At 44.3% G+C, this 24,813-nt stretch overlaps 1 protein-coding gene across 1 annotated transcript in view; it reads left to right on the top strand.

Annotated features, from left to right (window-relative positions):
• LOC112415722 (uncharacterized) overlaps positions 1–19,668 on the top strand; it is a 52,728-nt gene extending 33,060 nt beyond the window's left edge. Inside the window, exons 4-5 of the mRNA XM_024768875.1 lie at positions 16,005–16,065; positions 18,830–19,668. Of these exons, the coding sequence (XP_024624643.1) occupies positions 16,005–16,065; positions 18,830–18,983 (215 nt within the window). The 3' untranslated portion in view covers positions 18,984–19,668. The remainder of the gene's footprint in view (positions 1–16,004; positions 16,066–18,829) is intronic.
• The last annotated feature ends 5,145 nt before the right edge of the window (positions 19,669–24,813 follow it).

The following is a 24,813-nucleotide window of genomic DNA, read 5'->3' on the forward strand; positions in this document are numbered from 1 at the left end:
CAAGCTCATTTCTCAAGGGTTCCCTGCTGACCTGGAAGATGATGTGGTTATTTTATCTCTTTTCTCATTCTCTACCCTCCTCAGTATATTTTTGCTTTTAGAGCTTTCCGGACCCTGTTAGCCCTTTTCCTGCATGCTCTCGTAGGTATCCCTGAAATACACAAAGACCATTTCATTTCTCCTCTTCAAATCACTGACCCCAAGCTGCCCAGCATTCGCCTGACTGGGCACATGCATATTTCAGTGACCTCTTACACCCTGATTAGGAATTAGCAGTTTGAAGTGATCTGCTCTGGATTTGAATCCTGGCTCTTAGTTGATTAATGGTGAGACCATGGAAATCACTCACCATTCTCAGTCTCAGTTTTCATAACTGAGTCAATGATTTTATCGACCTCGAAGGATGAGTGAGATCCTGCCCAATGCTCCTCCCTGAATCGGCACAGGGCTTGGTAAGCGACAGTCATTGTTGTCATCCAGTCTCTGGAGCACCTGGGGAGTTCCCACACAGGAAGATGGGGGAAGGGTGACATCTAAGCCTACCTTCTCTTAATAAATTTTATCATAAAATACGTCGACACTAGCCAGGCATTGTGGAGGATCTAGTTTGTGTCCTTAGCATCTTCCACAGCTGTCCTGACACTCACACTCATCGTGACTCATGGCCCCCTTCCTGCAAGTGCCCCCTTGGTTCTGCCCCCAGGAAGATGAGTTTCCAGCTTAGAAAGGGAAAGAAATAAGCACATCTCACCCAGAGGTGGACTCTGAGGCAGGAACCTGGGTGCTAGTGGCTTATTGGGAGGTGATCCCGGGAAGAGAAGCAGGGAGTGAAGCAGTGAGACAAAGAAGGAGAAAGCCAACAATGTGTCCACAGGTGAGGTGGCTGGGGGCCATCTGAGTGGAGACTCAGATCCCAGGGACTCTGGAGAAACTGTGGAATATGCCTCAGAACTGCGACACCCAAATATGGGAAGGTGGGCGTTTATCCTGGGTCCTTCCAGGGGTGTTAACTTCCACACTCCCCAGTTGTACCATTTTGCTAAGAAAGCCCCAGGCAGAGATGCCAAGAAATGCAGGTGCTCGAGGTTGGATGCTGTCAGTCACCAGATTCTCAGCCTCAGCTTAAGTCAAAATGGAGGTGGGCCAAGGGACATGGGGATAGCCACAGGTTGGATTCCAGGAAGTAGACTCTGGGATAAGAGATTAGTATGCAAGAAATATTATAGGAAGTTTTCTTGGGATCAACACCTGCAGGGGATGGAAGAAAGCAGGCGTGGGCAGAGGGAGAAGTTTGTTTGGCTGTGATGCAGTTCTAAGGAAGGTGCAGCTGACCCCTCAGGGAGCTTTGAAGGAAGGATGGCTCTTCAGAGTTGGGGCAAAGGGGAAGGGTCTTTATATCCCCCTGTGGACCAGTCATTGGATGAGGGCTGCCCTGGGCAAGGTGGCTCCCTTCAGCCAAGGCAATTCCCCGAGAGGGCTCAGAGCTAAGCGCTGTTGGCCAGCTGCCCACTGAACAGCCAGGAAAATGAGCCCTTCATTCCTGAAGGGAGATCTGGGCTGTACATCACAGCATCTTCCACGGACATCAGCAGAGTCTGCATCATGTAGTTTGGAAGGGAGGAGTGGAGGTGGAGAAAGCTTAAGGCCACAAAGCCCAGGTCTTTGACCATGAATCTGGGCTGGAGGCCGGCAACTGAGAGCTTGCTTTTCCTTAGAATAAGAAAATAAGCAAAACCCCACTCCTATCCTGATTCTAAACTATGACATACTCACCCATCTAGGGCTCTCAGAATTATTTGGATCCACCACTTGGTGCGATAGTAATAGATCTGGTTTCTCTTAATTAATCATCTGGGGTGGCAGTGGTGGCAATGCTGATAAAAAGTCATGAAAGTCACGGCAACAGTGGGCTGAAGCCAGGCTCCCCAAATCCATGACGAGCCATCTGGTTTTGATGTGGCTTCCAATAAATGTATTTTCTGGTGGCCACTGAGGGAGGCATAAGAGTGAAGATCTAGAGGGGACGAGTGAGCATGGATGCTTAGGTTTTCCTGGCAGAGAGGATGGCACTTGTGGGCTTGTGGAAAAGCGTCTTAAAGTGATGAGCGTGTTCATTCAGTTGCCTAGAGGTGATAAAAACCCACGTTTCCATAGAATCCCTCCCTGGCTCCCCTAAAATTCAGACTGGATTAATAGATGTTGGAGATTATCTCTGAGCATTTTTGTTGTTGTTTCATGGCCAATGAAAAATGTATTTTGTTGATTCAAACGGCTGCAAAGATGATACAACTATTTCTGGGTCCTGGGCATCCTTAGAGGACCCAGAAGTGCCTGTGAATCATCTTATTAGCATTACACGTCTGCCTTCGCCTCCCTTGGCCCAGGGCACATGTGCATTTTTATATCACATTAATGGTTTCTCGGCTAATTTTTCTTGAGCTCTATGCAGTGCTGCAAAGGTTTCCATGATTCCCGAGCTTGAAAAAGCAGTTGACAAATCTACTAAGGTAAGGTACCACCCACACTGAAAACTATTTGTGAAATGGAAACTCTCTCTCACCATTTGTGATTCATTCATTGACGCTTCGACCAAAATACTGTGTCACAGGTTAACAGAGGATATGAGGGGAAAAGATGGGCAAAAAGCATGCTCTTTTGCACAATCCTGTGTTTGGGGAGGTGGGGGTGGGGGCATCCCAGGGGCCGTATAACTGTGTGCTTGTCTCGACAGCTCAAGGCGGGCTTTGTAAAATGAGGAGAACTTGATGGCTTTGAGTGAGGCTTCGGGATGCCATGATTAAAATTCTTAGTCCTAGAGGGAGGGCAGAGGTCATCAAAGGTCACTCCAACCCTCCAGGAGCAAGGAGGGAAGAGAGAGAGGGAACAGTTTTGTTTGTTTGGTGGTTTTAGTTTAGGGCCAAGCAGAGCAGAACATCTAATCACAGTTTGGGTCTTGGTTATTGTGTGCTCAGTGATATTAAAGTCACTTTTATGCTAATTTTTATTTTAGCAGGAGTTTGGGTCCATTCTGGAAGTGAAGGTTTGGGGTAGGCAAGAACAAAGTGTTTGGAGTATGATAAGGTGCTGATACAAATACTCCCTGGCTGCTCCTCTAGGTACTTGGCCATAGTCCCTGAGAGGCGGTGTTTCAAAGGAACCAAACACTGGAATCCTTACAAGAAGCCTCCGCTGTGCCCATTAGAACAGCACAAGCAATTTTGGAAATAGAGGGGTAGGAATTAAGGTGGCAGCCACATGAGGTGTTTTCTCCCCATCTTTATGATCTCTTACACTGTTGATTGTCATTCTAGAGCACTGTCACCTACTCAAATATTTCAACACCACAGGCAGGACAGGGGGCAGTGGTATCCCCTACCACAGTCGAGGAAATGGACCTGAGAATGGTTGCAGTTACTTGCTTTGGGCAAAAAAGTTGTAAGTGCCGGAGCAGGGCACAGAACCAGGACTCAGATTCCAGTGTGTTGTGCTTTCTATCAAGTGGTAATGACTTTTTGTCTCCTGTGTGGTTCAGCCTTGCCTTCCATTTCTGTATACCCGGGTGGCTCTCTCTCCCTTTCTCTTTTTCTCTCTCTCCCTGTCTGTCTACCCATCTATCTCCTGTTCTACTATCCATCCATCCATACATGTAAAAAAGGGCCCAACATGCAAGTTAGTCTTTTAAACAAGGAATGAAATTGACTGCTGGGCAATAGTCAAATAGCTATTGCTGGTGAAATACTTCTTTCATTTAAGCTACACAAATTCATCAATTTGCTGATAATTCAAAAGCATAATATGAGCTATCTGTCAAGATGAAAGTAATTAGTGAGAATTCAATAAAAGGGGACAGTTTTAATTTAGAAAAAAAAGTACAAACATTAACGAATTCATGCAATTTTTTGTTGCTGTATGTAAACAATTATTGTGCTAAATATTCCCTGCCCATTAAAGCCACTTTAGCAAGGTGTAAGTGTGAAAAACTCGGTTGATTATTCATTTGAGTGACTCTATGTACTAGAGTATGATGTTATTAAGTGAAAATGAACTTGAGAAGATAGGCTATTATTAGAAACTGTTATTCTGTCATAGAATTAATCAGACCCCAGCCTTTATTAGTAAAAAGCAGAGAACAATAGCCCTAGGAGGCCAGGAGATAACACCATTTGGCCTCCAGGGAAGGCATAAAGCTCCTTTGCATTAACCCCACTGCATCCCAGGTCAGAGGAATCTAATATGAATGGATCTGATTACAGATATTTAATAACTCTGAGCACTTGGAGGTGGAGAATTTTGAGGGACAAGGAAAGAAGTTTGGATTCCAGGTCAGAATGGAAAGTTTTCCCTTTTCTGCAAATTTGCTCTTTTCTTCTGGGATTGCTTCTGTGAAGAGGGTGAGGGGCTGTGTCCTCTTACAAGCTATTTCCTCGTCCCCTCCTCCCACCTCCATGGGCCTGTTGATCAGATTCAGATTCCACCTCCCTCTTCCTTGCTTTTACTTGGCACGGTTTTCCTTGGAATGGCCTTACCTGGCCATTTGAATGGCAATAATCAGAGGGCTAGACTATGAGTTTGGGCCTCAAGGAAATGCATAGAGGAAGTGTCTCTCTCAGCATCGTCCCTAAGTCTCATAGCTGCCAAGTGTAAGCAAGAGAGTCACGGAGTCTCCATTAAAGGTTCCATATTGGGTCTGGTCCCAAAGTCTCACTTAGTGAAAAAGAGATAACTTTGCTTTGTCTTATGCTATGTGTGTGGATCCATGCTGCACTGATTATCTATTGCTACATAATAAATTACCCAAAACATAATGACTTAAAACAGTAAACATTGTTTGTCTCACAGTTTTTTGGGGTCAGAATCCAAGCAGCTTTACTGGGTGTTTCTGGTGGGGCCCTCTCATGAGGTTGCAGTCATGTTGTGGGCTGGGGCTGCCGTCGTCTGAAGGCTGGACTGGGGCTAGAAGATGAATTCCAAGATGGCCCTCTCTGTGGCTGTTAGGAGGAAGTCTGGCTTGATTTATTGCTGGCTATGGGCAGGAGTCTTAAATTCTGTATCACCCTAACCTCTCTATAGGACCATTTGAGTGTCCTCCTGACATGGCAGCTGGCATTTGCTCAGAGTAAATGATTCAAGAGAAAAGACCGAGTAAGCAAGGAAGAAGCTACAATGCCTTTTTTTTTTTTTTTTTTTTTGTGGTACGTGGACCTCTCGCTGTTATGGCCTCTCCCGTTGCAGAGCACAGGCTCTGGACGCACAGGCTCAGCGGCCATGGCTCACGGGCCCAGCCGCTCTGCGGCATGTGGGATCTTCCCGGACCGGGGCACGAACCCGCGTCCCCTGCATTGGCAGGCGGACTCTCAACCACTGCGCCACCAGGGAAGCCCTACAATGCCTTTTATGACCCAGTCTTAGAAGTCACACATCATCATATGCATTCGTTAGAACTTGAGCCCACACTCAGGGGTAGGGGAATTAGGCTCTACCTTTTTTTTTTTTGCGGTACGCGGGCCTCTCACTGTTGTGGCCTCTCCCGTTGCGGAGCAACAGGCTCCGGACGCGCAGGCTCAGTGGCCATGGTTCACGGGCCCAGCCGCTCCGCGGCATGTGGGATCCTCCCACACCGGGGCACGAACCCGTGTCCCCTGCATCGGCAGGCGGACTCTCAACCACTGCGCCACCAGGGAAGCCCAGGCTCTACCTTTTGAAGGGAGGAGCGTCAGACAACTTGTGGGCTTCTTTTAAAACCACTACACAACCCAAAGACTGCTAATGCTCCCCAACCTCTGTGTGTCTCCTGTTATGTTGGGCACAAAGCTAAATCTTAGATCCTCATCCCTTTCAGTCAATGGAGTCAATGGAATGTGAGCAGAAGTGATGCACACCTTCTGCAGGCCTGTCCCCACAGAAGCTCACTTTGCCCTCTTCCCCTTCCATAGTGACCTTGGAGACATATCACAGATGTTGCCTCCGAGATCCTGGCATCACAAGCTGGAAGGAGCCCTGGAGTGAAAAGCAGAATCTCTCTGTTGTCAGCGATGGTCTGTGATCTGAGAAAGCAATACACTTTTATCATTTTAACATGCAGATTTCTGGGTTTATCTTTCAATAGCACCGAGATTTATTTGGTCTAACAGAATATCTTCAACAGGAACTTACAGAATTGATATAGGGTATGTGTATGAGAGTATGAACACTGTAATTTTTGGAAAAATATAGATTACAATGTTAGTGATAATCTGAGGATAGTTTTTACTTCTTTTGAATATTTGTTTTTGGGGTATTTTCTGATGTTTGTCATAAAAATATAACCTACCTTTATTTTAAAAAAATGTATTGAGGCATAATTGCCATATAGCATTATATTAGTTTCATGTGTATGACGTAACGATATGATATATTTATAGATTACGAAATGATCGCAATAACAAGTATAGTTAACTTCTATCCTCATACATAGTTACAAAAAATTTTTTTCCTGTGATGGGAACTTTTAAGATCTACTCTCTTAGCAACTTGCAAATATGCAATACAGTATTATTATCTGTACTCACTGTGCTATACATTACATTCTCTGGGACTTCTTTATTTTATAACTGGAAGTTTACACTTTTTGACCTTCTTCACCCATTTCACTCACCCTCTACCTCTGGTAACCACCAATCTGTTCTCTTTATCTATGAGCTTGTTTGTTTTTTTAAAAGTATTTCACATATAAGTGAGATCATACAATATTTGTCTTTCTCCGTGTTCCATATTTCACTTAGCATTTTACCCTCAATGTCCATCCATGTTTTCTCAAGAGGCAAGATTTCCTAAGATTTCATTCCTTTTTATGGCTGAGTAGTATCTATCTATATCTATCTATCATCTATCTATCTATCTATCTATCTATCTATATCTATCTATCTATCTATCTATCTATCTATCTATCTATCTATCTATGCACCATATCTTCTTTATCCATATATCCATTGATGGACACTTAGATTGTTTCCATATCTTGGCTATTATAAATAATGCTGCAGAGAACATGGGAGTCCAGATACCTTTTTGAATTAGTGTTTTGATTTTCTTTCAATAAATAGCCAGAAGTGGAATTGTGAGATCATACGGTAGTTCCATTTTTAATTTTTTGAGGAAACTCCATGCTGTTTTCCATAGTTGCTGCATCAATTTACATTCCCAACAACAGTGCACAAGTGTTCCCTTTGCCCCACATCCTTGCCTACCCTTGTTATTTCTTGTCCTTTTGATGATAGCCATTCTAACAGGTGTCAGGTGATATCTCACTATGGTTTTAATTTGCATTTCCCTGATGGTTAGAGGTACTGAGCATCTTCTCAGTACTTGTTGGCCATTTGTATGTCTCCTTTGGAAAAATGTCTATTTAGATCCTCTGCTTATTTCTTAATTGATTTTGTTTTGCTATTGAATTATGAGAGTTCTTTATATATTTCCGATATTAACTCCTTATCACATCTATGATTTGCAAATATTTTCTCCCATTCAGTAGGTTGCCCCTTCATTTTGTTGATGATTTCCTTTACTGTACAGAAGATTTTTGGTTTGATATGGTGCAGTTTGTTTACTTTTGCTTTTGTGGCCTATACTTTTGGAGTCAGACTCATAACTTATCTTTAAAACACAAAATGCATATTTTGTAAAGATAACAAATCTTTGTCTCTGTTCTTATTTTTACTACTCTTTTAATTTTTGTTTTTCTTTTCTCTCTCTTTGATAACTTACCTTCTTCAACTTTTCAGCATCCAGTGACCAAGATGCAGCTGATTACCTACCCAAGAAGGCTAATTAAATGCTCTTCTTATCACGCTCTACCTCAGCTGCGATTCTTCCAGATAACAGAGATTCCTAGCAGGGGTGGGGCTAAGTCAGGAGACCTGCAGGGACTCCTGTAGCTTAGACTGGGCAGGAGGAAGAAGCCAGGGCCGATGTGCCAGCTGGAGAAACACAGCTGAACAATAAGAAAGAGGTTTTTATGGCTCTAATTTAGTCTTGGTTTTGCTTTTGTAATTCCTTGCTTTTTGCTTTTTCTTTTCCCCAGTTCCACAAGTTCCTGTCACGTCTCTTTCATCACAACCTCTTCCGTTCTTGTGGTTCCCTGATCCTGTTTCCTGGAGGTCATGCCCTCCATGTCTTTTTGAAGACATCAAGCTAATGTCCTCTATAATTTTCTTTGCTCTTTTTTTCCTTCTTCCCTTCCTTCCTCCCTCCTTCCCTTCCTTCCTCCCTCCTTTCCTCTTTTGTTGTTTTGTTGTATACTTTTCTACATTTTTAGGGAACATTATCTTTTCCATATGCTTCAAGATATTTTATGAATCACCTTGTGTTTTTCATTTGTTTGTCTGTTTCCACATATTTTAATGGCAAAAGATTTTTCTAGGCAAACAGCTAAATATGCTTGGCCCTAGAGATACTAAAGAGACTCAAAGAAAAATAACAATGGTACCTACCACCTGGGCCCATCATCTCAATATGTATCAAGACATCCTAACAAAATGGAATATTAAACCTCATGTCAAAGGGACTCCTCGAGTATTCTGGGGATGTAAGGGAAGGAGCATGTAATACTGCCTAGAAGCATCAGGGAAGCTTTGAAAAGAAGGGTAAATTTGACCCATATGTTGAAGAATGGGTCATAATTCACTCAGCAGAGTAGAGGATGAAAGAGTATATGCAAAGTTATGGAGATGAAGACAGCGTGAGAGTGAGTAGTTTGGGATCTTTATTGTGTGGGGTGATGTCTGAGGGCAGGAGATGATGGCAGAGGGGTAGGCAAAGGCCATCATGAAGGGACTCATGCCTGGACCATGCTGATGACTGTAGCTATAACTTTTTTTTTTGCGGTACGCGGGCCTCTCACTGTTGTGGCGTCTCCCGTTGCGGAGCACAGGCTCCAGACGCGCAGGCTCAGCAGCCATGGCTCATGGGCCCAGCCGCTCCGCGGCATGTGGGATCTTCCTGGACCAGGGCACGAACCCGCATCCCCTGCATCGGCAGGCGGACTCTCAACCACTGCGCCACCAGGGAAGCCCGACTGTAGCTATAACTTTGAGGGCAAAAAAGAGCAACCCTCGGGAGGATGTGAAGAGTTGTGCATTTTATAAAGCTCTCTGGGGGGCACGGTGGCAGTGTAGAGGATGTATCCAAGAGGCTGCCACCAGAGAAGGGGTGATTTCCCACATTCCTGAGGGACTCCTATAGCTGTAAGTGTCCCTGGGCAAGAAGCTACCAATTATTGTGAAAATACACTTTAATGGTCCTTCATTCAAAAGAATCCAATTAACCATTTTTCTTCCTTCTATGTAAATGTAAATATTTCTGTCATATGAAGCATTTAGACAGCCCTGGATTGCTTTTCCAGTTAAAAACATATTTTATGTGCCTGTACCTTGTTATAGGCTGCCTTTGCCTTTGAATAATCTGAAAATATCCTCAGTGGTTAAAGCGGTGAGAAGCATTTCGTTTCACCTTAAAGCACTTTCATACCAATTTCACCCCTGCGTCTCCCATGTCCTGTTCTCTGCACTTTGGGGACGTTAACATGCAGGTCAGTGTGTGTCTGTCGCCTGTGCTCTGCCTGCTGGGACCTGGGGAAGTGTGTAAACCTGCCAGTTCCCATCCCAGGAACTCATATTCTCAGCCCCATCGTGGCATCTGCCAGACTGTGTTTGTTCACTGGGGCTTTTGGCAGTTCCAGCTGCTTGTGAAAATAAGATCATTTGTGTTAGACAAAGAAGTGCTGCCAAAATGTGGAGCTTTATGCTGTGTCAGGTGGCGGCAGGTGCTCTGCATGGAGCGGCAGCCATGTCATTAGCAGTTACCTTATGGCAATTTTGTTATGTGGGTAAATCCTTTCTGCATAAGCCCCTCTTTGCATAGGAGCAGAGATGCCCAGAGAGTGAAATTCTCTCTGGCTGTGTCCCTTGATCCCTCAGGGAGTCTCTGTGGCTGAGATTAGATGATGCCTTTCCTGTAGATGATCTTTATTCCACAGGGTGCTTAAAGTCAGCAGGAAGGGAAGCTTCTCCTTGAAACACAGAAAGCAGTGGGTGAGGAATAATCACTGGGGCAAAAGGTGTCCCAGAAATGTCTTTCCCTGAAAAAGCGTGTGGGGAATTTTACTGCATTGCGATTCCTATTAGTTGTTGAGTGGACCTGTTTGGACCATTATGGTCTATATTAGTCTGCTAGGGCTGTCATCACAATATACCACAGACCGGGTGGCTTAAACAACAGAAATCTATTTTCTTGAAGTTCTGGAGGCTGGGTGTCCAAGATCAAGGTGCTGTTGGTTGGTTTGTGGTGAAACCTCTCTTCCCACCTTCTCACTGTGTCCTCACTTAGCCTTCCCCCTGTGCACGTGCAGAGAGGGAGGGAGCTAGCTCCCTGGCATCTGTCTCTTCCTCTTCTTTTAAGAACACCAGTACTATGGGATTAGGGCCCCACCCTTATGACCTCATTTAACCTTAATTATCTCTGTAAAGGCCAGTCACACTGGGGGCTAGGGCGTCGATGTATGAATTGGGATGGGTGGGTAGGGTCACCAATTCAGTTTATACCATGGCCTGACTAGAAAAATGAACACAGAGCCTGGAGGCTGTGAAGGCCAGGCACTGGCAGCTTGAGCATGGACCTTAGGGCCAGTTGGATTCCTGGGCATTCTGCTGTAGCAAACCCAAGGGCAGACTCTACCACCTCCTCAAAAGGTTTCCCTAGGGGAGGGTGCCCTGTTGGTCCTTGGCAGGGCCAAAGGAATGGTTGCATAGGATAGAGGTGTGTCTTGTCAAAATAGAAAGAGATGGTTTTGTTAAAATCTTGTGGATACCAGGGCAATCGAAGACTAGTTTTGAGTTTAGGGTCCTAAGGGAAATATAAAAGGAGACAGGCGTTCTCTTGCTTTATACTTGGACTGTAAGATGGTTTTGGTGAAATGGAGAAAATATGGTGCTGTCTTACTCACAATAGCAGAGGTGGCATTAGCGAGCCTCATCCAAGGTGTCAGAACACAGATGGAGAGAAGGTCCATAAGATATGTTAGTAACCAGCAGGGCCTTAATGTATGTGATATTCCAAGGAGTTCCCTACAATAAACAGATTCTGGAGAAGCTTGGCAGTAGGTTGTAAGTCCTATAAGAGCAAGAGGCAAATAAAGATCATAAAAGAATAATAATTACTGTTAATTTGACCCTGCTCTGAACTCCAGCCTTTATTCTGGCCCAGGGAAACACAGATTATAAATTTGAAATTGACAGTTAATATGTTGATGTATATATATTTATGTATATGTCATGATAGTAATCTGAATAAAGAGATTAGTCACTGAAGTAACCAAGAGCTATGATTTGTGTCAATTACTCATTCTTTTTTATAATGGCTGATGCCAGTTCAGCACATCAGCACCTTTTTTCAGAGTACTATTGACATATTTGCTAAAATAAGTAAACATCCCTGCTCTTTGCATGGTGTTCAAGAACATTTCCTCTGGAGTTAGATAGCCCAGGTTCACATCCTGATGCTTCTACTTACTAACTCTGTGAGCTTGGGCAAATTAATCTCTCTAATCCTCAGTTTCCTTATCTATAAAATGGACAAATAACGTTGCAAAGACAAAAAACACAGTAGTTTTCCGAGGGTGTGCAGAGAGGGGGCAGTTGATTATGATGGGATATCCGTAAAGTGTTCTTGGACTGACCAGTTCTCAGCAGGCAGTGAAGAGATAGAGGAGAAGGAAGCCTGGGAAGGGAGGTTGGGGCCAGATGAGAGAGGACTTAGGACGCCATCCTAAAGGGTCTGCATAAACTCTGAACAACCCTAATACATATGTACTCTTCAGCTACAGAGCTGAAACTACCTGAACTGTAAGAACTTGTTGCTATTTTTTGTCCGTGTATGCACCTAGCTGGAAAGAGTTCATTATTCACAATGTAATAGAGTCATGCACTCTTTACCAAGTCATGTACGGCTCAAGTCATCCAACACAGCTGTGAAACAACAGGGGCCACACGGGCCTCTACATCTTTCTGTTGCAAAAGAGCCTTGGAGCTGCCCTAGGCTTTCCTCCATCCACTTACCTTCCCACCCACCCACCAATGCATGCCCCCATCCATGCCACAAATGTTGTCTGCTCTGTGGATGGCCCTGCCTGGGGTATTGGGATGTGGATATGAATAAAATATGACACCTACCCCTAAGCAGTGCACAGCCTAGTTCAGGACATGTACGTACAAGCAGATGTGCCATGACCCAGTGGGCTAAGTGCTTTAGGACAGGTCAGAATAGAGAGTCACGGGGTCCCTGAGGGAGTGGGTGAGGGATGGCATCATTGAAGGAGAATTTGAGCTGTGTAAATAGAATTTTCCTGGCACTGGTATCTTTAATGTGAATTGCATGTAAAATAACACATCTTGGGGCTTCCCTGGTGGCGCAGTGGTTGAGAGTCCACCTGACGATGCAGGGGACACGGGTTCGTGCCCCGATCCAGGAAGATCCCACATGCCGCGGAGTGGCTGGGCCCATGAGCCATGGCCACTGAGCCTGCGCGTCCAGAGCCTGTGCTCTGCAATGGAAGAGGCCACAGCAGTGAGAGGCCCGCGTACCGCAACAAAAAAACAAAAACACATCTTATTTAGTTGTATTGACTATTTGTTTTCATGGCAAAGGAGAGAAAGCAGCTAAGATTTGCTCAGAGCCTGAATGTGCCAGGTACTCTGCTAGTGCTTCTTTACAAGTCTTCTCATTTTACTTTTGCTCCACTGTGAGGTAAGTACTATGCTTATCCTCTTTTTATTGATGAGGAAACTGAGGCTCAGAGACGGTAAGTAAATTGAATCAAGGTCTCACAGCTAAAAATGGCTTAAGGAGGAAATAAAAGTAGCTTAACGCCTTCTATTTGGGTTTAGAGATAACAACAATGATTTATTGAGTACTTACTATGTATCAGTTATGGTTCTGAACACTTTCTGTGTGTTAATTTATATAATTCTTACACTCACCCAGAGAGGTGAGCAATTATGATCATCTCTATATTTTAAATGAGGAAACTGAGGCAGAGAGTTGAAATAACTTGTACTGTACTATTCAGTGACACAAGCAGGGCAAGGTCTTGAACCCAGGCAGTCTAGCTCCAGAATACTTTCTCCTGACCTGTAGTTATAGGATCCACACAGGGGTGAGAAGAGCTCAACTAATCTCACGCTATCTGCCCCCATCTTTTCCAGTCCACACTCATCTTACTAACCCAGGGAAAATTGTAGTTCAGGTGAAATCAACTCATAATAGATGTTTGTAGATAAAAATAAGTCACAAAAGTACAACCTGGGGGATGTGCTGGACAAAGTGTGTGTGTGTGTTTGTAACCACGATTGCAATGATTTGCCATCGCAATACGGCTGCTGGGGTTTATGTACATAGAAGTGTCTCAGACTGCTTTTTGCACCACGTTCTTTTTCCTATTAGCTGCTTCCCTGAGTTATTGTCCCAAGGTCAGTCCAAACTCTGGGTTAGGGACAATTGTCCTAGCTCATCTTATACTGGAAATTGTTCTCTGTCTAGTAATGTTGATCCAGTGTGAGTCCACAGGTCATCTAAATCATGATTGCATGTGTGTGGCGGGGAGAGGCAGCTCAGGCCTCAGCCTGAGAATTGACATGTCCTGGGAGTGAGGGCAGGGCTGAATTTGGAGCAGTGCTTCCCCAACTTTAACGAACTCAGAATCACCTTGGGTTCCTGATAAAATGCAGACTCTGCTTCAGTGGGTCTGGGAAGGGGCCCAAGATTCTAAAAGCTCCTAGGTGATGCTAATGCTGCTGGTCCAAGGACCACACCTGGAGAAGCAAGGCCAACCTGCTATAGACAGAAAGAGTGATGAGCATCACTTCTGACTGACAGGCTAGCGCCCTTGAGAGTAGCTGATGGAAGAAAGAAGAGCAGATGCGCCAGGATGTAGTGAAAGCCAAGCTACCCTGCCCATTTCTCTCACCCATGACAGCTCCCAGAGCTACTGAATAGCATGGGATAATAATTAATATTCTTGAAGACATGACCTTCTTTTGAAAATCAGGTCATTATCTTCTGGATTGTACATTGAATAAATTTGGAAGGTGTGAAATATCCAGTAAAAATATTTCCATCAAAAATTGCTACATTAAAAACAAAAAGGGGCTGGCTTCCCTGGTGGCGCAGTGGTTGAGAATCTGCCTGCTAATGCAGGGGACACGGGTTCGAGCCCTGGTCTGGGAGGATCCCACATGCCGCGGAGCAACTAGGCCCGTGAGCCACAAGTACTGAGCCTGCGCGTCTGGAGCCTGTGCTCCGCAACAAGAGAGGCCGCGATAGTGAGAGGCCTGCGCACCGCAATGAAGAGTGGTCCCTGCTTGCCACAACTAGAGAAAGCCCTCGCACAGAAACGAAGACACAACACAGCAAAAATAAATAAATTAATTAATAATAATAAAAAAAGAATAAGGTCTTTGAATGCAGAGAATGTGCTTTAAGAAAAAAAAAGGGGGGAGTTGCAGGTAGTGAACATCTGTTGGAAAGAAAAAAATACCTCTGCAGATTTCCCAAAGGATTACGTAAATAAAGCATTATTTAAACTTGCAAAACCATTTTTGAAAACTTCTGGTAATAGAGCCAGAGCCAAGATTTGGGTAGAAATTTTTTTTTGAGTTTTTAGAGATTGGGGAAGAATTGAGTATGATGGAAGAGCTTGTTTCACATCTTCAGGGATATTCAGTCAAGTGAGATTCATTGGTAGAGGAGGATGCTCAAGGCAGACAGGAAAGCTTCGACTCTGTTATTTCAGCAGTTTGGCTGCAGTGGGGTCAGATATGCCTGTGAACAAAGACCCAGCAGGACAAGAACACTGTCATAGATGTCAGCCTGTGATGGGCCCATATGGAGGAGAAGACCGGCCCCTCACACTGCACTGTAAACTTCCATGCCCCAGGAACTAAGCTCACCTCCAGGCAGAGGGATGCGGAGTGGGGTAAAATGTTATACTGACCATTTATCCAAAGGACAGCCAGAGGAAAAATCCAGAAAAAAAAGGTTTACCTCGAAATGGAAAGCTCTAGATTCTCTCAACCAGGGAAAAGTGGGGGCTGAGAACAAATAAAATGCAATTAGTGCGAAATAGTTTCATTTTTACATACCCAAGTTGGTGACTTTAAATCTTGTACCTGCACTAGAATTTGGTAGTCTGAATAAAGTAACTGCTAAGTAAATCCCCATTTGTATCTAATGATTTTTATTGAATTCCTAGTATGTGCCAACCACCGTTCTAGGTGCTGGAGAGATAGTAGTGAACAAAATAAGTTTCTGCTCCCTTGGGTGGGAAGGACAGACAGTAAACAAATAAATCTATATGCCAGGTGTTGAATCCTATGAAGTCAAGTAAGGTGGGCATGGAGTGTGCACACAATGCGTATCCTTGTGTGGTGTGAGCAGGGGTATGTCTGGATGGATGTGTGTGTGTGTTTGTGTGTGCGCACGCCCCCGCGCTGCACCTTCTCTTGTACAATTTTCTATCAGCTGATCTGGGAAGACCTCACAGATAAGGTAGTGCCTTATTTTGGAAAAAACAAATCACTCTCTGGGGAAAGTATTCCAGGCAGAAAAAACAGCAAGTGTCAAGGTTTGTGTGGACTTGAATGAGTGAATGGCTGTATTTTCCCTTAAAAAAATCACTAATCCTCTCTCACCCAAATTTATTGTTTGGTTTTGCCTATTTTTGAGCTTTGTACATTTTCTTCTATGACTTGCTTTTTTCCCCTTGCTTAATATAAAGCTTTTGAGATTGCTTCATGGTGACATGTTGCTGTAGTTCACTGATACCCCTACTGTGTCCTATTCCATTGAATGAGCCCGCCACCATTTATCCATTCTGTTTTCGATCTTTTGGGTGGTTTTCTGTTTGTTTACTATTATAAAGAATGCTGCTATAAAATACATTCTTACATACTTTTCATGGAAAATTTCTCTTTAAGGCTATGCTTCCCGAGCCGTCATGGTGCATCGAAAAAGATGGTATTTGTTCTGCATATTGGGGTAAGCTGCAGGGGATTTGGGGGCATCTCTATAGGTACGGGTGAAAAAAGAACTATTTTTATGTTTCACAATTATGTTAAGAACGTGATTTTTTTAATATTACATAATTATGTTAGGAAAAAGTATAACACTTCTATATAGACGCTTTTCAATTTTTTTAAAAAAAGAAACTTGAGATTTCCTCCTTGAACATACTTTTCTAAAAAATCAGGTTTTATGCATGAAAGAGTTACATGCAATTTTGATCAAGATTTTAAATGATGATCTCTTTAAATTTTTGATAGTCTTCATGGACAAAAGCCATTACTCTCAAGGTTAGGAATAAAAATGTTAAAACCATGTAATAACAATTGAAGAAGGATACTTAAAGAATCAAACAGCTCTTCCTTTTCTTTCATTGACAAATGTTAGGTTGAAAAATCCCTTGATAATGCAACTGGATTTCAAATTCAGTCGCGATTTTTTATATCAACTACTACAAAATCATGAGGAAGCTCTTATTTGCTGAGGAGGCCTGCCTCGTTCGAGCAGTCACCCTACAGCTATATGGATGTCATAAAAGGGAACATCAGCGACAGTCCACTGGCAGCCCCCAATTGAGAGACCTCTGACTAAAGTCCACCTCCTGGGAGTCCCACCACTCCTGCCCAGCCTTCAGCTCCACAGCACAGAAAGCCCCATCCTCAGCTGTACAGTTGGAGCACAGCTACCCAATTGGTGTAGGGGAAGAGGTCACGGCTGTGCCTTGGGCCAGATGGGCTGCTGGAGGACTTGGCTTTTTATGTGGCACAAGAGGTAGAAATCCAGAGTGGACAGGACTCCTCTCCTGCAGGCAGTGCCTGTGGAAGGGAAGCTTGTGTGGGACTTTGCTCACCATGCTTGTAGCCTTCCAGGTGTCTCATCAAACCTGGGCCTCTTCCTCTTCTGCATCCTCTGAGGAGCAGCCGAAGGTCATAGGCAGAAGGTACCCTTGGCTGGAGAGCTTGGCTGCACATGGGAAACATCTGGCTGTTTTAAAGAATACTCATGCCTTGGTCTCACCCCCAGAGATTCTTATTTAAATTAATCTGGGTGCGGCCTGGGCACAGGATTTCTAAAAGCATGCCAGGTGATTGTGACATGCAGCAAATTTGGGGATCCACTCTTAGGAGTGGGCTTAGGCTGCAGGGTTGTGGGTTTTCAACTCTACTTGCCAATACCTAGTTGTGTTACAAAATGGTTACACCCACGCTCTTCCCACTACCAGTGCATCTGAGTCCCCGATCATTGCCCTCTAGCCATGCTTGGTATTTTATCAACTTGGTAGGTGTGAAATAGCCTTTTACTGTGATTTTAACTTGCATTGTCTTGTCTTCTAACAGTATTGAGTGTGCTTTCATATGTTCATTAACTTTCCTGTCTTCTCTTCTGTGAAATACCTGTTCAGATCTTTTGATAATTTTCTGTTAGGTTGTTTGCTTTTTTCTTCTTGATTTATGGGCACCCTTTTATTCTGGACATGAATCTTTTGTCAGTTAAATATGTTACAAATCTCTTTTCCCAGGTTGTGCCTATCTTTTCAATGTTTTATGGTATCTTAATGAGCAGAAGTGCTTAATTTTAATGTAGTTGAATTTATTAATAGCTTTCAAAAATAGTTTCACCTGTTTCTGTCTTTAAAAGAAAGTCTCCTACTCTAAGGACAAAATGATATTCTCTTATGTTTTCTTCTAAAAAATTTAAAGTTTTACCTTGCATGTTTAAGTCCTTAATTTATTTCTGTCTATAATTGATTTTTGTGTACGAAAGTAGGGAAGCAGGGCTCTATTTTCATTGCCTTCCCGTGGGGGTCACCAACTGTCCCAGCATCATTATTAATGTATTCATTCTTTCCTCACTGATCTGCAATAGCCTGTCTCTCAGGTCAGGGGATAAGCTATTGCATGTCAATCCCACGGCACACAGGATTCAAATTTGTGCTTCCAAAAACACTGTAAATACCATTAGCTCTCACCTATTCACCACTGTTCTAATCCTCACAAAAATCACATGAAGAAGGATCTTTCTCATGTGCTTTTTACAAAAGGGAAAAGAGGCTCAGAGAGGTTGTCAGTTGTCCAAGGTCACACAGCCAGGGTTCAAATGCAGGCTGGCTCCAGAGTCTGTGCCTTGACCACTGTGCTGTGCTGCCTCTGTAAATGACTACATATTCTGAACTTTTACAGTTCCACACTCATAATTATTCATCATTAGTGCCTCTACTGTATTGATAAATGACATAGAAGTTTAAATATACAGATTAGAAAACATGAGATAGATGATTCCTAAATGAGGCCCTTTTAAAAATCACTGTATTTTTAAACATTCATAAAAACCAAGAAATCTACAGAGGCCTTCAATTCTCAGAGTCTCCCGATGACTGTAAACATCCTGTCACTCAAGCTGGCAGGTCACAGAGTCCACAACTACGCCTCCCTTAGGCCAAGTTCACCTTGAGAGTTAGCACTGCAGCTCTTGGTTATTTTCAAAACCAGAAAAAAAAATAACTTCTCTGTTTTAAAAAAGGAAAACAAGTTAGAAGAGACCTGGCTCCTCTGAGCACTGACTGGGCCTGGGAGGCTGGGGGCAGAGGGGGTGGGGTGGACCAGATGCCAGGGGGGACGCAGGACTTTGGTTCAAAGGTGCCCACTGGGCTGAGATCAGGTCTCTGCTGCTGGAAGGGTTGGTTGGAGGCCTGTTGAAGTCAGAGCATGAGGAACATCTGTTTCTTTCTCTTTTCTGAAAGCTGCCAGGCGAGTAAACTGATCTGCAACCAGAGGGTTTTTGTGTGTGATAACTGGGTTCTTCTGCAAACAAGTTGGCATGCAACATCGGCTGTCGGCAAGTCTAATGACCTTTTGGACGACTACAGAAAAAATTGCCAAATGGCTTTAAAATAACTGGGTATCTTGACGTCTTCATCAACCTTTTTCGGAGCACTGTTTCCAGAAGAAAATGAGTAGAATGATATTCATGCCTGGGAAGCCTGTTTACCTTCCCTAAGAAGTTGTTCTGCCCCACTGCAGCCTGAAGAGGCAAGGCGCCATCTACCTGTCTCCCACTTGCACGTCAGCTCCAGGGAGACCTGGTTCACAGATGCTGGAGTCACAGTTCATCTTCCACTGTCTTTATGGACACCAGTTGCTGCCAGTGCTGATGGGCAGGCAAGAGTTGAGTATTTAATGCCTTTCCCTCGCCACTCCCACCTTCCCCAGATGAGAAACAGTCACACATAAACAAACCCATCCAGATGTCAAGCATGAAACCAAAAGTTTAAATTCCAGACCTTTCTGGGAATCACCATTCCTGAAGATGGGGTGAAAATAACAAGCCTTTGTTCTACAAATGGAATGCATTTTTACATTGAAATTCCTAAAGACTGGGACAAGATGCATTCTTCCTTTTGTTTATCTTTCCATGAGGCTGAAAATTAATGTCTTCCTTTACATAGAGATGAAAGGATTTTGGAAAGAAGAAATGGGGCTGGGGCTTCCCTGGTGGCGCAGTGGTTGAGAGTCCGCCTGCTGATGCAGGGGACGCGGGTTCGTGCCCTGGTCCGGGAAGATCCCACATGCCGCGAAGCAGCTGGGCCCGTGAGCCATGGCCGCTGAGCCTGCACGTCCGGAGCCTGTGCTCCGCAACGGGAGAGGCCACAACAGTGAGAGGCCCATGTACCGGGGGGGGAAAAAAAAAAAAAATGGGGCTGGACTGTGAAATCACAAATAGAGATTGGTTGGGGCGGGGGAGAGGATTCTTGTTTCTCACTAATAAGGGAGAAGTGAGTGGTCATGGGTCCCACTCTGATTTCCTTGGGTAGATGAATTTAATGTAATTTTGTTCTTTTTTGGTCAAGGCAATTAATTAGAGGCTTAACTAAATATGATTTGATTGTCATATTTTTCAGATTATTTGAAAATTCACAAATCTCTTGTGAAACAAATCATGTGCTTTTAGTCAGAAAAATGTATACTGTGTCTACCTGAGGCCCTTCTATCCAAGAGCCCAAGGACGGGCTGGTCCAAGACCTGTGGGGCAGTTAAGGTCAGGGTGAGCACAACACTTCCGAGACAGCCTCTTCTTTCCCATAAGGGCTGGGTGAAGGTGCAGACTGAAGCTTGGGAGTCGGTGGTGTGTAGCCATTCGTAATGAGAACATTAGCAAAAGCGGTGGGAAGGGCCCAAAGGGCTCTCCGTGGCCCATGAAACCTCAGCACCACCTGGGGACTCGGGAGAACTATGGTTGTAGTGGGGAGAAGAGAGGGCTCATGAAGTGAGAGCCCCTTCTCACGAGCCACATTTCTCCTTAAAAGAGCACAGTCATGCATCTCCTGTGTTGCCTTTGTCATTCCATCACTTTAACAAAAATGCACAAAACCAATTACTATGAAGACATGGAAACCCAGACAAATTGTCCCAAGAAATATCACTTGTTGATGGCAGAGCCAAGTCTTAATTAAAAGCTGAGTCTCAGGACTCCCGATATGAGGGCACCCACAGCAGGACGCTGCTGAGTGCTAACTGCCTCGCATCACCTTTAGGTCATTTTGCTGTAGGAGCTTAGCATTTATACCAAGAAACGAAAGCTTATTTCGTCAGCTGGAGACGGGGAGGACAAAAGAACATATAATAAAGGTAATATTTCTTTTGTTAGTAGACTTCAGAGCTAGGCAGAAGGGACTGGGGAATAAATCATTTAAAACCATGAGACATGTCTAAACCCACTGATCTACACGAAGCTGGCGTCTGTGACTAGACATGAGGCTTCCATCTGTCTGGTTTCCTCTGGGTAGTTTTAGTCTACGATTCTTCCTGCTAAAGGAAAGATGCTTAGTACACAGTTCAGTGGCACTTAATGCAAATCTGAACTATGTGAATTTGAAACAGCGTGACCTGGAAGTAATAACAAGGTCTCAACTGGTTACTCAAATTTGAAATTAAAAAAAGCTATAAATTCCTCAAATTAAAAACAAATTCACACAACTGATTACCTTTGGAATGGATCAACAACAAGGCCCTACTGTACAGCACGGAACTATATCCAATCTCTTGGGATAAACCATAATGGAAAAGAATATTTAAAAAGAATGTCTATACGTGTAAAACTGAGTCACGTTTTTGTACAGCAGAGATCGGCACAGCATTGTAAACCAACTATACTTCAATAAAATAAAAATTCTCACAATTTCAAAGCAGGGGGCCTGTATGAATTGCATCCTGTGTTCACACTATTGCCAGCCGACAGTGTCACTTCAGCTGCTTAATGGAAATACCCTGCTTTCCCTGTCAGAGGGCTGTGGGTCACCCTCAGGTCTGCATGCACCAGAATTTCTGCAAGGGGTTTTGATCCCTTTTGTGCTGTTATTTTAATATTCATTGCTACTTAAACATTTAAAAATTTCTGTATCACATAACTGTATCATCCAAGATGTCACTGTCATATTGCTTGTGCAAGTGCTGAAAATCAGGTCTGAAAATCAGTAACTTTGCAGTGAAATTTACATAAAATGCCATTACACGAGCCAAGTGACCACTGGGATAGGCCAGGCAATAAATTCAATGAGTCCCCAAAGGAAAATATTAGAGAAGAGGCTGAGAAAAGAAAAAAAGAGATATTAAAGAACAACATGATAAATACATCTTGAGATAATTGTCCCTCCACCTTGCCCTCAACTATTGTTTTTCCTTTAGAAAAATTAATTATGATAGCTTTATATCATATGAGGTTTTGGGGAATGAATCCTTGATATAAATAAGGATACAGTGTACCTAAGTTATGGGTTAAGCTGCGTCCCCTCCAAAATGTGTTGGAGTCCTAGCCCCCAGGGCCTGTGAATGTGACCTTATTTGGAAATAGGGTCTTTGCAGATGATCAAATTAAGATGAGGTCATTAGGGCGGTCCATAATCCAATAGGACTGGTGTCCTTATAAAATGTGGAAATTTGGATGCACAGACAGATATGTACAGAAGGAAGATGATGTGAAGACACAGGTAGAAAGCCGTCTACAAGGCGAAGAGCTCCTGAGGGTAGCACAAGCTGGAGGAGAGGCGTGGGACAGATTGTCCCTCACAGCCCTCAGAAGGCAGCAACCCTGCTCACATCTTGATTTCAGACTTCTGGCCTCCAGAACACTGAGATAATAAATTTCTGTTGTTTAAGCTACTCAGTTTGTGATACTTCGTTATGGCAGCCCTAGCAAACTAACGCACTGACTGACTTTTGTTTAAATAACTCATTTTTGAAAAGGGTACAAAGGTTCCCAATGTTTTGGCCAACAGAGGACCCTGAGGAATGCCTACCTGTTAGGTTACCAGTCCCAAAGGGAGAGCCTTTGCTTTCTCACAGTCATTTACATAAGTTTATCAGGTAAACTTCGAGGCTGATTGATTGTACAGCAAAAGGGAGACCTTTGATTCGGGTGAGGACACTGCAGGGCGATTTGGAGCATCGCCTGGATGACCAGGCGCACTTCCCAGCTCCCACTTACAACAGAGCTGGAGTACATTGGTGGGAACAATCAGGAAGGTTGAACTTTGCCTAAGGAGGTCCGAGGCAATGTCAATAACCTGCATTTTGGTCAAGAGCCAGATGTGTACAGGTACAGAAGAGCATGGCTAAATGGAGAGGTGAGGGCCGCGGTGGGCAGGTTGAGGGGAGGAGTCAGAGCTGAGGCGCTGAAGGGGGCGCAGTGGGATGCACCACAGTTTAAAGTGCTGCATAGAGCCGGCACCCCAAGGGGGATGAGGCTGGAGTTTTTGGTGGACAAAGACCAGGTTGGTGGGGACAGAAACAGAAGCCCTTCCCTCTGTGCGTGGCCAAAGGTGACTGGCAGGGCCATCCCAGGTGGAAGGGAGGGGCCAAAGCAGCCTGGGCTGTCTGCACTGGGCAATTTTGGAGTAACGTGTCTAATCATTCACAAAGCAAAATTTGTAATGGGTTTCTTGGGGTGATGCATATTTCATACACAGGTTGGTGATTTGGGAGATAAAACCAAGTGTCAGTTAGGCTGCTGTGATTTCTGAAGCAAAAGTGTCTAATGAGGACTCTGTGTACAGAATATGAAAGAGAGTTCATCAAAGAGGTTGGTACACAGATGCATCTCCTAGTCTTGGAATGGCTCGGACCCCTTCTGATCCAGTGGGCTCCAAGTCTGTGCTTCCATTTCTTCCATGCATCCCTCCCTCAGTCATCATATGAGCAAACATGGAGGCAAGCAGACCTGGTGGGGGGAGGTAGGGGATTATGTATCTTTGGGGGAGGGTAGTGAGGACAACAGTCACAACAATAGCAATGGGAGTCACAGTAACGAATATTTCCTGAGGACTTTAGATGTGCCAGACCCAGAATTAAGTACGTTGATTCTCACTGTAATCATGCAAGAAAACTTATTATCCCTTCCCCATAGATGAGAAGCCAGTGCTTCCCGGACGTCAAATAAATGCTCTATGTCACACAGATGGTAAATAGTAAGCTATAATAATATATGGTATTACAGCAATATATAGTAAATAGAATCCGTGGCCTGGGTTTTCCTCACCACAACTCTCATAATAAAACGAGAGGTTTGAGCCACATTAGTCCCTTGCCACAAGCTGTGACAGGGGTGGGGAGGGAGAGCTCACAGGACAGCTGGCTCTGTTTTTCCTAGAGAGGTCTAGTAAGTGGCTGTGGAATGAAATGACAAGTGGGCGTAGTGTGTGTAAGTTTCAGGGGAGGGAGAGGGGCTTGCTATATAGTGAAATTCAGATTTCCTCAGTATGCCCAGCAATACCCATCATTAGAGAAAGGTAAGGCAGGGGCAATGACAGCAAAAGAAATTCATGGTTCGGTCTACTTGTTATTACTGTGAATTGCTGTCCCTTCCTATAGATTGAAATTCTGCGGTTATCAAGATGAAATTTCAGACGTGGTCGCTTTGCCCATTATGTATTGCAAATTGGAGAGTAGCGTTTCCTGATCAAACACTGTTTCAGGGAGGTTGATCACATTTGAGTTCCTCTGCTGCTCCATTTTCAGCTGGCAAATGCCGGCCGAGCTTCGGTGGTATTTGTCACGCAGTCACAAGCTGTCATTTGGGTAATAAAGGGGAGGGAGTCTATCTTGAGAGTATGTTCTCCAACAGAGCCAGGAGCGTTCTGTGCAACTAGAATTACCTGAATTATTAAGCTTATAGCTGAGTTAGACTATAGAACTTGGCTGAGGTCAAGGTGGGCTTGAGGGTGGCCTGCACGAGGCCATCTGAAGGCTAAAGTGGTGCAGTTGAGTGGAGGCCCAGAGGAATCCGGGCATGGGCCCCTTGCTTGGGCTGCGGAAATGATCCTGTGTCAGGCAGAGAGCCTGAAGGGCAGGGGAGGCTGGAAGGAATGGTGGGGACCCGGGCCAGTGTCCTCTGCAGAACCCACGACGCTGACTCTTCCTCTGGCCAGCCTGAGCCATTCTGTGCCCACCGTTAGTCCAACAGGCTGCTATATTTGTTTCCTGAGGCTGTTGTAAAATTGACCTGAAACTTGGTGGCTTATAACAACAGACGTTTATTTTCTCATGTTTATTTTCTGGGGGCCAGGGGAGGATCCTCCCCTGCCTCTTGCAGCTGCGGGTGGCTGTCAGCCCTCCTTGGCCTGCATCACTCCAACCTCTGCCTCGATGGCCACAATCCCTCCTCCTCTTCCTGTGTCACCTCTCCTGTCTCTTATAAGGACACTCATCACTGGATTTAGGACCCACCTGAGTA

Source organism: Neophocaena asiaeorientalis, unplaced genomic scaffold (genome assembly GCF_003031525.2).
Source record: "Neophocaena asiaeorientalis asiaeorientalis breed wild unplaced genomic scaffold, Neophocaena_asiaeorientalis_V1.1 scaffold314, whole genome shotgun sequence".
Lineage (NCBI taxonomy): Eukaryota > Metazoa > Chordata > Mammalia > Artiodactyla > Phocoenidae > Neophocaena > Neophocaena asiaeorientalis.